This window comes from Monopterus albus, unplaced genomic scaffold (assembly GCF_001952655.1).
Source record: "Monopterus albus unplaced genomic scaffold, M_albus_1.0 scaffold21.1, whole genome shotgun sequence".
In the NCBI taxonomy this organism is placed as follows: domain Eukaryota; kingdom Metazoa; phylum Chordata; class Actinopteri; order Synbranchiformes; family Synbranchidae; genus Monopterus; species Monopterus albus.
The window spans coordinates 2,557,083-2,570,427 of record NW_018127901.1 but is presented as its reverse complement, the minus strand read 5'-3'; the positions used below and the strand labels follow the sequence as shown (position 1 = coordinate 2,570,427).

Genomic DNA, 13,345 nt, shown 5'->3' with positions numbered 1-13,345 from the left:
AGCTTTATGGAAACTCAATGACAAATGGAATCAGCCCTCTGACTCCGGACATGCCTGTGTCTCGTTCTCTTGTCCTGTCGTCAGCCCGGTTCCTGCCAGTCGGGGCAGCGCGTGCAGAGAAAGTCCGAGCTTCCTCCTGTTCACTTTTCTGTGCCAAGCTTAGTCTGTGCCAGACCTAAGCAGAACACAACAGACACTCGCTGCATGCCTGAAGGCACATTCACTTGTCTCACTGCTGCTGACGGCGGATGTTTCGTCTGGTGACATTTGTGTGTTGCATTATGGTAAATGGACTGTATTTTATATAGCGCTTTCTAACAGTGTGTTGCACTGGCCAAAGCGCTTTACAGGGAGATCATACATCATTCACCCATTCACCCATGACGACAGGCTGCCACGCACCAGTGCTAGTCAAGCCACCGGGAGCAATTCGGGGTTCAGTGTCTTGCTTAGGGACACTTAGGCATGCGGGGAGAGCGGGAGTCGAACCACCAACTTGCTGGTCAGGAGATGACTGCCCTACCTCGTGAGCCAACATGAAGGAGTCCTGTTCATCCTGAAGAGATTTACCACTCTGTAACCATATGCCGCTTAAATATAGTTTCATAATTATTCTAGGATGAAAGAAAATGGCCAACAGACTGAATCTGATTGCATTTACACAATATTAATATTACATACTGTACATCTGTTAAATGTACAGTCATTTGCATACTCGGCTCCTATTGGACAGTTCTGCTGTGATGCTGCCACCATGCTGGCCCATAACAAGGTCGCCTCAGTCAGCACTTCTTGTTTCTGCAATTTTAAAAATGTTCAGCAGCTACACAGAAATAAAACAAGTCTGTTTTGATTTAGAATAATAATAATAATAAGAGCAGGCGAGTTTTGCATCTCTGCTGTTTGTACAGGGATGTAGCATTCCTCCAGCTTCACTGGACTGTGCACAGGAGCGGGTCTCAGCAGGGTGTGATGTGATCAGGATGAGGGTCAGCACCAGCAGGTTTGAGGCCTTGACTCTCTGCTGGGGGGATGTGGTTTGTCCGCTGCAGGGAAGGACTGAGCATCTGCTCTGAGCGGATGAGTTCAGGCTTCTCTGGGTCTGAATCCAGCAAAAATGAAAACCGTAAAAATATTCCATAAAAAATGGAATAAATCTTGCACCTACATGTAAAAGTTAGATTTCACTTTACTCAGTTTTGGATTAGAGATGGGCAGTGTGGCCATAAAACTGTATTTTTGCAAGGTACCCACACACTGCGAGGAGCAGTGAACATATGTGAAAAATGATGTGCCACATTTTCTTTGTTTGGTTATAAAATTTTAAATCCTGTTTACACAAAAGGGCCAAATTATAGTTGCTTGACTCCTGGCTCCGAGGGAGAATTATTCATGTCCACGCCTCCTAGTTCTCGAAGACTTTTGTTTTCAGCCACGTTGTGTCAGTGCAACACAACATTGTTGATATTGTGACATGGTGCATTTTTATCCCAAACATTTATACTGATGTTGAGCACCGCCTACTGTAGTTCCAGTTTGGCATGTAAGTTCCGTCTTGACTTTGGAAATGGTAGCTGGAGTTAACTTTGAAAACAAAGGTCCAGTTACCAGCTTTTCTCTCTACTTTGAGTCGCATATCACGCCCTTCATCAGTGGAGAAAGGGTTGTGTTCGCTGTGGAAAAGCATGAGATTGAGTTGAATGCTTCAAATGCAAAGATTTATTTGTCACATCTTTAGTTTACCAGCCTGGGGGTCACAACATTAATCACAGCTGTCACTAAATGTTTAAGACAACAGGATAGAACAGGACCGTGTTTCTGCTCCCTAAAATTGTTTAGTTTTTAGATATTTTTCTTCTTTCTCCTCTTTTTTAATGTGAAATATTTTTACCTGTTCAGGCATCTAAAAATGAACTCAGTGGGAGAAGGTTCTAACTGCTCATTAAGATTTATAACCCTGATCAGGGATTGGTGAGTTGAATGTGGATCAGTGTGGGGTCACAAGCCAGAACAGTATGTTTTTATTTAGTATGATCCAAAGCTTCAGGCTTATTCTTATTCTTGCATTAACATTTTGCATTTGTTTATCAGTTATTTTTTGTATTGACTGGTTGTTGTACACACTGTCAAAATAGCTTCTAAGGGTTCAGGTTGTAACTGACATCTTCACGTCTTATTTTGTTCAATTTATGATGATATAAAACAGAGAAAAGGAAAAGAGCCTTATGTTTTAGGAGATGAAACAGGAGAACGTTTCATGTTTCCATAATACTGTAGGAGATAAATGGAAGGTCAAGTCATTATCCAATTTATTGTGGATTATCTCCTCATTGATCAACTGTCTGGCTGCCCCAGAGTTTTCAGAACCTGTTTCATCTCTTTTTAAACAACACACCTGGTCACGATCTTTGTCTGAAGTCCAACCGACACTCTGACCAAAGTCATACCAGCTGTCTGAGGAATCAGTGTCCAGTGCAAATCTTTTCTGTTTATGGAAACTTGAAAAGCATTTCTCCAATCCTTCAGTGGTGGAGGAGCAAGTTCATGCTTGCTCCTGGACATTTTACTTTTTGTCCCACTTTGGTAGAAGGTATTGTGACTGTAGTGAACAGTGATCTTCTGACTGTCAGCTGTTGTCACAGCCTCTGAACAGAGATTCAACTGCAGATGAAATCAGAGGACGTGATTCTGTCAGGAGGTTGGTTGACCTGAGTCTCTGTGCAGGGTGAGGACAGCAGGTTCCTCCTGCTGTTGTGTGGCAGGTCAGGCACCTGGAATGGACCCTGAGGCAGACACAGGAGAGAGGAGCCTCAGAAAAGGACATCTGTTTTGGGGTCATTTCAACACACCTTCATGGACTTGTCCTGAAAGGAACATCTGCATCATCCTAACCCCGTTTGACATTTTGAGGATCAGCAATATTTAACTCGGAAGCTTATCATTCAGTCATTTCAAGGTCAGAGGTCACATATATTGCTCAGATTCCTCCACTATGAACTAAGAAAATCCACTGCAAGTCTATAGCAAATTCAAGACAGGAAGAAACGAGCACAGACACAGAACATTCTCAAACTGCTTCACCCTAAGGACATAACACCCAGACATACTGACCACAACAAAGCTATTTGGTCTTGAAGCCTGTCTTCTTGGATGTCGGTGAAAATCCTGTGTAACATGACATTGGGGATACCCTTTTTCCTCACAGAGCCACACTGAGAGAAAGATTTGTTGCATGGTTGGCTCCAAAGGGATTTGAACATCCAACCTTAGTAAGAATTTCATTTTTCCCTGAGATGATCAGTAAGGTGAAAAACTGATTTTACATTGTGCCCTCCTATCTATCAGCCAGTGTGTTTTTATTTTATCCCCATGATTGCTGATGTTTATTTAACAGGAAGTCAATTCAAGGATTTGGATTTAGTAAACCAGTTAAACAGACCTAACCTGCTGAAAGGTCAGGCCATCCTACGGTCCGTTTCTAACAGGAAAGCCAGGTATCGTTAGCAGAGGTTGAGTGTGTGTAGAAAGTTAGAGAAATGCATTCATGTGTCATTCCACTTTCTTTCCACATAAATTGAAAAATGAAAACCATGATTTAAATTTAAATGAAGTGGCAACAGGGCGCAGCCTCAGCCATCACATGAGAGAAACATGTCTCTGTGTGTTGAGCTCTTTCACAAGGTGGATATGTTAATAAACACCATCTGGTTGAGCAGGCATGAGGTTTACCTTTCTAACGTTTGAACACAACCTGCTGAGAGAGTAAGAGGAAAGACATGAAGCAAGAGAAACCAAGAGGGTGCAGGATGAAGCAGAAGGAAGGAGGGAAAACAGGAAAGAAAGGAGTGAATCAGGAGAACCAGATGGACAGGGTGAGTCAGTGTTACAGCAGATTTAAAGCACAGTATGTTTCAAAATTAGATGAGTTGTAACAAGGAAAGAAATAAAATGATCACGGTTGCAGACAGAAAATAAGCAGATAAATCAGGATAAAGGATACAGAGGATATAGAAGAGAGCAGTGATGAATATAAAAAAGGAAATCCACTTTTGAACACCTGGGGTTTAAAATTTGTTGGCAGCAACAGGAACAGAATATCTTCTCAAAGCCAGAAAACGCAGCTCAGAGGTGTGTTTTCATTTCAAGAGTCAGAAGGAAGGGCAGCACGGCTGACCCTGGGCCTTTCTGTGCGGAGTTTGCATGTTCTCCCCGTGTTTGTGTGGGTTCTCTCCGGGTGCTCCGGCTTCCTCCCACAGACATGCAGCATAGGTTGATTGGTGTCTCTAAACTGCCCATGTGTGTGAGCCCTGCAATGGACTGGCGACCTGTCCAGGGTGTACCCCGCCTCTCGCCCGCAGCTGGCTGGGATTGGCTCCGTGACCCCGTTTGGGACTAAGCAGTTTGGAAACCCATGCATGACACTTTTTGTAAAGTTGAGTCAGTGAATTAAAACTAAAACTAAAACTTGATTGTTGTGGTGAAAGATGAAATAGTTGCTACCAAGATAATGTTCTAAAGTTTTCCAGTTCTGAGTATAATTAACCTCTGTGATGTTTTGGCATCTGTTAAGTCTTTATTATTCTGCCAGTGAAACTTCTTTGATAGTATTTCATGTCTCAGCAGTACATTAATCACCCCCACCCACCAGCATGGTGGAGCAGAGACCTGTTAACCGTCTACCACACAGCCCACCGACATGACTTCTGTACCACTCCCCTAGTTAATATTCAGCTTTTATTTATTCATTTCTTTATTCATTCATCCTCCACTGTTTTTGGCAGGAGAACATGAAACTGAACCAAGTTAAGGTTAAACAAACTTTTACACTCAGACTGTTATAGCTGCTGTGGAGGGTCTGAACGTCTCAGTAGGTTTCTCAGTTCAAAACATCCCCCTGTGATGGATGGAGTCATGAAGCAAAGAAAATCAAAATCACTCCCTTTTCCTTGATTCTTCTTTGTTTCTTGGTCTAGTTTAATTCAACAACCTCGAAAGAAGGTGTAGTCACAGAAATAACTGAAACTACAACAGCCACATATGTTTTTCCATCCGGGACTCCTGTTGAAGAAGCTTAAGAGTTAGAAAGTGGATCATGGGAAATTGGTTCAGGTCTTCAGATGTGGGAGGGCATTATCCTGTTACATCATTTCTGCAATCAAACCTGCAGAGTCTCATATATTGTCTGAGATATTACACCTGCCAGCTGCACACAACCTGATCCATAACCACATAGACTGTAGCATCAACCTCTCTCTCTCTCTCTCTCCATCTTATTTTCCATCCTCTGTTTCTGTCTTAGGTGGTGATGAGGAAAAGGATTTTGGCATCCAAAGAAACACAGGAACCATCTTGATTGCCCGCCAGCTCAATGCTGCTCGCCACTCCAACTACAACCTGACAGTGCGGGTCACCGACGGTCACCACAGTGCCACCACGCAGGTGAGAAACACAGGCGGAAGTCAAGCTCACAAAAACATGTCACATATTTGCAGAACCCAGGAAATAAGGAAGAATGGCGTGAAAATATATCATATTCTAACATTTTACTATATTCATATACAAAAGTTTTTTTCCCTCAAAGATGCTGTTTATTATTATGTGGACATCAATATGTTTAACTATTATGTAACAAACTCTGGGTTGAGTAGGAACTCAGAAGGAAGATCAGGTCGTCCACTAACTGTCGGGTTTGGAGCTGTTACATTTTTCAGTAGCTGGCCAGAAAGCTTGACCTCAGAATAAAAGCAAAATGATCATATCTGCACAGTTTCAGTAGAACTACGGGGTATGTTTTAAAAATGAAAAGACAATCGGAGGAAAGAAAATGGAAGACGCAGGATCAAAAGTACCAAACGGTGAATAAGCTACATTACATATGATGTATTTTGCTAAAGCCACAGTTGGCCTGTAGTTGTGTGGTGTGAACTTGAACTAATACAACAAAAACAGAATAACCTTTCCCACCATATTTGATACTAAGGAAAACAGTGTGTGTGATGGCATCGTAAAGTCATTGTGCAATTCATCCTCCATTAATCAAAAACCTTTTACATCTTTCCTGAATGTCCACATTTGATTTTGACTCTGGTTTAGTATCTAAGCATGAAATCCTGCAGGCATCAGCTGACATGTGTGAAGCACTGCCGTCCATATTTAACATTGTTCACACTGCTTTGTTTTTTGTCAAACCCAAACTGCAGGCCTACATCCGTGTGCTGGACATGAACGAGCATCGCCCTGTCTTCCTGAAGCCGCTGTACGAGGTGAGAGCTGAGGAGAGATCCATTTTCATATGAATACTGAAGTCAGAATAGCAGAGCTTACAGCTGGGTGGTAAGTGCAGGAATCCCCACAAAGATGTTTGTACAGGTAATGATAGCTATGTCAGAGATGCAGCCAGGTGTGAAAAGCAGGTGAGTACTTTTGGACCCTCTCAACAAATTGGCAGCATTTCAAGGATGTGGAATTAGCTACTATGCTATCAGTTTCTGTTAATGTATGAATGTACAGACAATCACTGGATTGATGCTGAGGAAAAGTCAAATGTGATGCCTCTCAGGCATGTTCTGTGATTTCTAAGAATGCTTGTGGACATTTACTTGCAATGGACATTGGATATGATGATATCTTCAAGACATGTAGACAAATTGAATCAAAACTATTTGTGTCGTGTGTGTTCACATCTGCCTGAGTTATGACTCCGAGAAGCAAATTGTGGAAGTCAGATGTTTAGTTTCCTTCGTGACCTGTATCTGTTTTTTACCTAACAAAAATTTGTTCCCCATGAGAATCTCATACATTTTCTTCCAAAGCCTGGTCTACATTTAGGATACACATACAATGTAAGGCTGCTGTTTTCTTTCCATTATCTTGAAAAGCTTCACTGTCCTGTTCCTGTGTATTTTAAGGTGAGAGTTCCTGAGGATACCTCCCCCTGGAAGGACATTCTGCAAATCAGTGCTCAGGATGCCGACACCAACAGTAAACTGGTGTACTCCATCCACAGCAGTCTCCACCCAGACAGCACCAAGTTCTTCCATCTGGACCCAAAGAGCGGAGTCCTGGTGATGATGGAGGAGCTTGACTATGAGATGATCTCTGTTCACACGCTCATCATAATGGTAAGGACATTTATCTCAGTTGAATACAGCAGAACAGAGACTGAAACCTCTTCAACCATTTAGACAAATATACTGTACATTCATGAAGCACCTACAAAGAGGACGCAAATAAAAAACAGTGAGGATATGGGACACAATCATAATGCAACATAACACCAGTGAAATCAGGTATCACTAAGCAAAGCTGGTGCAGTACTCATGATTTTAGTTCTTTCTTTTATTATTTTTGTCCAGCAGTTATTACTGCAACAACCCTAATGGTATTTTAGCGCCACAGACACAGACTTTTTTATAGTTCCTGGCTCCTCCTCAGGTGCGTGACCAGGAGATCCCAGTAAAGAGGAACTTTGCAAAGGTGGTGGTTCACGTGGAGGATTGTAATGACCACTCGCCGGCCTTCCTCAGCCCCCGCTATGAGGCCAGCATCTCCAACCTGGCCTCTACCGGCTCTGAGGTCATCCAGGTCAAGGCTTTGGACAAGGACATGGGCAGCAATGCTGAAATCAGCTACTCTCTGCACTCTGGTGAGCAGCACAGTGATTATATTTATCTTTTAATTATGTCTACTTCATTTCAGCTTCATATTCATTTAGTTACGCATATTCACACTTTGGACATGCCACCATTTTCTAACGTTGACCACTGGGAGCTTCCTGTACAACTACAGCATTCAAATGTAGATTATTTGGCTCCACTGAGGCAGAGAGAGTTTAAAGGCGCAATGATGATACATGAGAAAGCACAGAGTGTTTCTCATTGAAATGCTGTGAATTTCTCTTTGGGGTTTGAATTTAAACTTTGTGTTCTCGGTCCTTGTCTTGTCCCAATCATTCATCATGCTGAAACATCTTGATCCTCGGAGAGATTATTGGAACAGCTGAGCCAAACAACTTGCAATCTGTTGCAATAGTGAAAACTCTTTATCCAAGGCATTTTGCTGATCAGCAGGGAAGAAGCAAAGGATAGAACGTGAGCCTCGGCTGCTGCATTAGAATACATTATACCAGCAAAAATTGGTATAATCAATAATAACTGGCATATCGTTTTTCACAATTGCACATGTGTGGGTCAGTCAGTGTTTGTCAGTATATTTGAGTTACAGACCTTCAAGTCTCTGACAAAGGTTTTATGAGTGAAACGTGGTTTACTATCACAGAAATAGCATTTTGGAGTTGTTCAATTGTGTGACACATGATTTCCTCTCTTCCTGCAGGAAACATCAACAGCATCTTCTCTATAGATCCAGAGCAAGGCTCTATCAGTGTGTCCAAACCTCTGGACCTTCAGCCTCAGGACCAGTTCTTCCTGATTGTGAAGGCCACTGATCAGGGTTTTCCTCAGCGCAGCGACCTCTCCTCTGTTCATATCCACATTGTCATATCCGACCAAACCCCACCTGCCTTCCTTTCAGACGAATACTTAACAGAGATCAGTGAATTGATCAGCGTTGGAATGCCAGTGGTCACTGTCTCAGCTTCCAGCCCAGCTGCAGTTCATTATGGAATAGAGAGTGGCAACCCAAATGGGACATTCAGTATCAACCCATACACTGGATTGATTTCAACCCAAAAGCAGCTTGATTTTGAGAACTGTGCCTCTTACAAGCTCAAAGTTATAGCCTCCACCACAGCTGGAGCCCTGTCCAGGGCTGTCGTTTTTATCTATGTGATTGACGAGAATGACAATGCTCCTGTGTTTCAGCAGACCGAGTACTTTGGGCAAATAAGTGAGTCAGCTCATATAAACAGCATGGTGATGGGAGAAAGAAACACCCCTCTGGTCATCCAGGCTTCAGATGTAGACAGAGATGCCAATTCTCTGTTGGTGTTTGAGATCCTTGATCCAGAGGCCCTGAAGATCTTCAAGATAGACTCTAGTATGGGCACCATCTCTTTAATCTCACCAGTTGACTTTGAAGCTAAGGCTGAGTATCACTTCAACGTGCAGGTAAAGGACTCGGGGGAGCCATCACTGTATGCAGCAGAGCCTGCCAAGGTCACTGTTCGTATCCTGGACATGAATGACTGCCCGCCACGCTTCACCACTCCAGCATATGAGCCGTCTATCATTTTCCCGGTTGTCAGAGATGCAGAGGTTGTGCGTGTCATGGCCCATGACCCTGACTCAACAGTCTCATACAGCATAACAGAGGGGAATCTTCACAATACCTTTTCAATTCACCCCAGTACCGGAGTCATCATTGTGAGCAATGCGTCTGACTTTAGGCCATTTTACCAATTGGTTGTCAAAGCTTCAGACGACCTCTATCAAGACTCAGCTACTGTTAGGGTAAATGTAGCAAACCTAACAGCAAGCGATCTTGGATTTGAGCAGAAAATGTATTCAGCAAGTGTTACAGAAAATCTAAGGACAGTCAAAACTTTGGCGGCAGTAAAAGCTACAGGTTGTTTTTTAAACGAGCCTCTTTTATATTCTGTGGTAAACCCAAAGGGGAGGTTTGCAATTTCCCAAACATCAGGCGTACTTGAAACAACAGGTGTCCCTTTTGACCGAGAGGAGCGAGATGTTTATGATGTAGTGGTGAAGGTACAAGACATGAGAACACCTCCTAGAACAGCTACAACCCAAGTCAAGGTTTTTATAGATGATGTCAATGACAACTCTCCGCAGTTTCTAAACCTGCCTTTTTCAATGATGATATCTGAAGACTCTGAGCCAGGAGATGTTTTGTATCAAGTAACTGCCATCGACAGAGATTTAGGAGAAAATGGATCCATCATGTACTCAGTAGAGGAAGACTACAACCTCTTCAGGATTGATCCTGAAGTAGGCGATGTCTCTCTTCAGAGGCCCCTTGACTTTGAAGCCCTGAATAAATATGTACTGACAGTCTTGGCTACAGATGAAGGTGAACCCAGTCACAGCACTGTAGCACAGCTCAGCATTCAAGTGAGAAATCGAACCAACCCAATTTTCCAGACTCTACTCTATCCACTGAAAGTTCCTGAAAACGTCCCCTCATTCACCACCATCTTGCACGTCCAGGCCAGAAATCCCGAAGGATACCGACTGATTTACAACCTTGAAGAGGAAAATGCCTCGAAACACTTTCATATTGATTTCAAAACTGGTGTGTTGACAGTCACCAGTCCCCTCGACTATGAGAGCCAAACCATGCATGTGTTGACAGTTCGAGCTACTGATTCTGTAACTGGAGCTTTCTCAGAGGCATCAATTGAAGTAGAAGTGGAGGATGTGAATGACAATGCGCCGGTTTTTTCAAAGCTGATGTACAGTGTGAACATTACTGAGGGGCTCTCAATTGGCACCTCAGTGATACAAGTCTCAGCGTCTGATAGGGACTATGGCAGAAATAAAGAGTTGACCTTCAAGATAGTGAAAACAGACCTGGATGAGCCGGATTTCTTTGAGATTGACCCTCAGAGCGGGCTTATTGTCACAAAACAAGTGCTGGACCATGAAAACAAAAGGCACTTTAATTTGAAAATCAAAGCCACCGACAATGGCACTGTCCCTCTTAGTAGTGAAGCCTATGTTGTCATAAATGTCACCGATGTCAATGACAACCCACCAGATTTTGTCAGCTCCCAGTATGCAGCCACACTAGATGAAACGGCAAAGTGTGGCCACATAGTCATCAAAATCCAAGCTTCAGATCCAGACACTGGCGACCTGAATAATCTCAAGTACAAAATCCTCTCAGGGAACAAAGGCCGCTACTTCAACATCAACGAATCCTCAGGGATCATTTCCTTTTCCAATGTTTGTAAGAGAAATCTTGATCCTTACTATAACTTGACAGTGGCAGTGTCTGATGGGGTGTTTCAGAAAACAGCACCAGTCAGTATAGACATGCTCAGCAGCAACAGGCATAGCCCATACTTCAAACAGAGCATTTATGAAGCAGAGCTGGCTGAAAATGCTGAAGCAGGAACACGTGTGATCCGACTAGCGGCCATTGACCCTGATGATGGCCCATATGGCAGCGTTGACTACACTATCATCAACAAACTCGCAGAGGAGACTTTTACCATCAGCGGGGACGGGCAGATTGTTACAACACAACCGCTGGACAGAGAAAACCCCTCCCAGAGAGTCATAGCCATAAAAGTGATGGCAAAAGATGGAGGCGGAAGAGTGGGTTTTTGCACGGTCAAGATTATTCTCACAGATGAGAATGACAACGTACCTCAGTTCAAAGCATCAGAGTACCAGGTTTCAATTCAGTCAACAGTAAATAAAGGCTCCCCTGTCATTCAAATCATGGCTTATGATGCCGACAGTGGCAAAAATGCAGACATCACCTACACTGTAGACGAAGCCAAGGAGGTGTCAGAAGACATTATCGAGATCAACCCTTTCACTGGAGTTGTAAGTGTCAAAGAGAGTCTTGTCGGCATGGAGAACAAAATCTTCAATTTCAAAGTCAAAGCTCGCGATGGCAGCCTTCCCTTCTACAACTCCACAGTCCCTGTTCAGGTCAAAGTAATTCCCCCTGAGGTACCACTTCCAAAGTTTTCAGAGCCTCTTTATACCTTCACAGCAGCTGAGGACATCCCAGTAGGGACAGAGATCGGCTCTGTGAGGGCAGACTCTGACATGCCCCTTATTTACAGTCTGGTGAACGGGAACACAGTCAAAAGCAACAAAGACAGAGTGTTCAGCTTGGACAAAGAAAGCGGGACTTTACTGCTGCAGAAGACCATTGACCATGAAAAGACCAAGTGGTACCAAATAGATGTGATCGCCCAGGGGAACCACAACGGGACGGATGTGGCATCACTGGTGACTGTCAGCATCCAGGTCCAAGATGTAAACGATAACCAGCCAGTGTTTGATGCAAGCCCCTACAGAGCCTTCCTGGCTGAGAACATGCCTGCTGGAACCACTGTTATCCAGGTGAGATCAAAACAGTTGTATCAGTTTAGGTAGAGAGGGAGTTTAACCGTGTGAGGCCCTTAGTGGTTCAAGAAAAAGCCTTTTAAAAGCATGTCTTTCATAAACATTGAAAAGAATATTATTAAATTGTCCCAGGTGGTAATATCAAAGCTTCAGCTACTCTTAAATCAGTGCAGTGCACTGTGCTTTATTCATATGAAAATAATCATTTTTTCTGTTTTGGGAGTCAACGAGAAGAATGTACCAATTTAATCTGTGTTCCATACTCTGGCAATTCCATGAACTGTTTATCCTAGCTTAGCTTAGTACAACACTGATGATGCTTTTATACAAATCCACATCTGCATAATTCATAGTTCCATGCTTTATGATCTATATTTAGTACTCATAGAAACAGAAAACAAGTAGTAGAACAAAGTATTAGTCAATCACCCAAAAATCAATCAACTATTTTGAGTATTGATTAGCATTCAGGCAATTTGGAAGCAAAATTGTAAATATCTACTGCTTCCAGCTCCTCAAATATCTGTTTATGCTTTTGGTAGCTTTGATTATTCAGTGATTATCTGTGTTTTTTGACTGCTTGGTTAGATACAACAAGCAGTTTGAAGAAGTTCCTTTGGCTTGTGGACATTATCATGATGTTTGCTTTGCACTGTTTTATAACATTTAAAAAACCAAATTATCAACAGACTAATCAGCATATTCATCAGTAATCTAAATAATCATTAACTGAAACACTATAGTGAGTTCTAGTTCAATGAGCAGTTATCTTACATACTATTTGAAGCCATTCATTGACTTCACTGGCCTACTGACTGTACATCACATGTCATTGCTCTGAACAAAACAAAGACCAGTTTGATGATGTGTCACTCACATGCTTCATAACTAACAAGGTACAAGATTTCTGAAGCTGTTAAAAGGCTGATTACTCTGTTTCCAGCCTTTAGCCCAGGTCAGGTGAAGGTCCTGGACACATGCCGACTGCTAAAACAGTGCATTCACATGACGCTGTTCACACTGTCACTTTTGTAATTATCATTTGCCTCAAACTGGTGGCAAAAGCCTGCTGCTGGGAGTTATGTCAACATAATAAGAACTGATAAATTAGGCTGTTTGCTTGGTGTGACCACAAGGCCAGCTGATGGGGGGAACCATCTTAGAATAATGAATGAATAACAGGATGTTTTCTCATCCACCCCATTTTGTAGACATTGCATGAATGCATCATTTGCTTAGTGTTTAACCTAACTCACCATAGCTTGGACAAGTGCTAATCAGATAAACACTTCCTGAACCAATAGCTTTACTGAGAGCACAGAGTTAAGACAGCAATCAAG

General features: G+C 42.7%; 1 protein-coding gene across 1 annotated transcript in view; it reads left to right on the top strand.

Moving 5' to 3' along the window:
* fat2 (FAT atypical cadherin 2) overlaps window positions 1–13,345 on the top strand; it is a 70,135-nt gene that overhangs the window by 30,347 nt on the left and 26,443 nt on the right. The window contains exons 7-11 of the mRNA XM_020594009.1: window positions 5,300–5,439; window positions 6,201–6,263; window positions 6,909–7,121; window positions 7,435–7,645; window positions 8,335–12,002. Coding sequence (XP_020449665.1) covers window positions 5,300–5,439; window positions 6,201–6,263; window positions 6,909–7,121; window positions 7,435–7,645; window positions 8,335–12,002 — 4,295 coding nt within the window. The remainder of the gene's footprint in view (window positions 1–5,299; window positions 5,440–6,200; window positions 6,264–6,908; window positions 7,122–7,434; window positions 7,646–8,334; window positions 12,003–13,345) is intronic.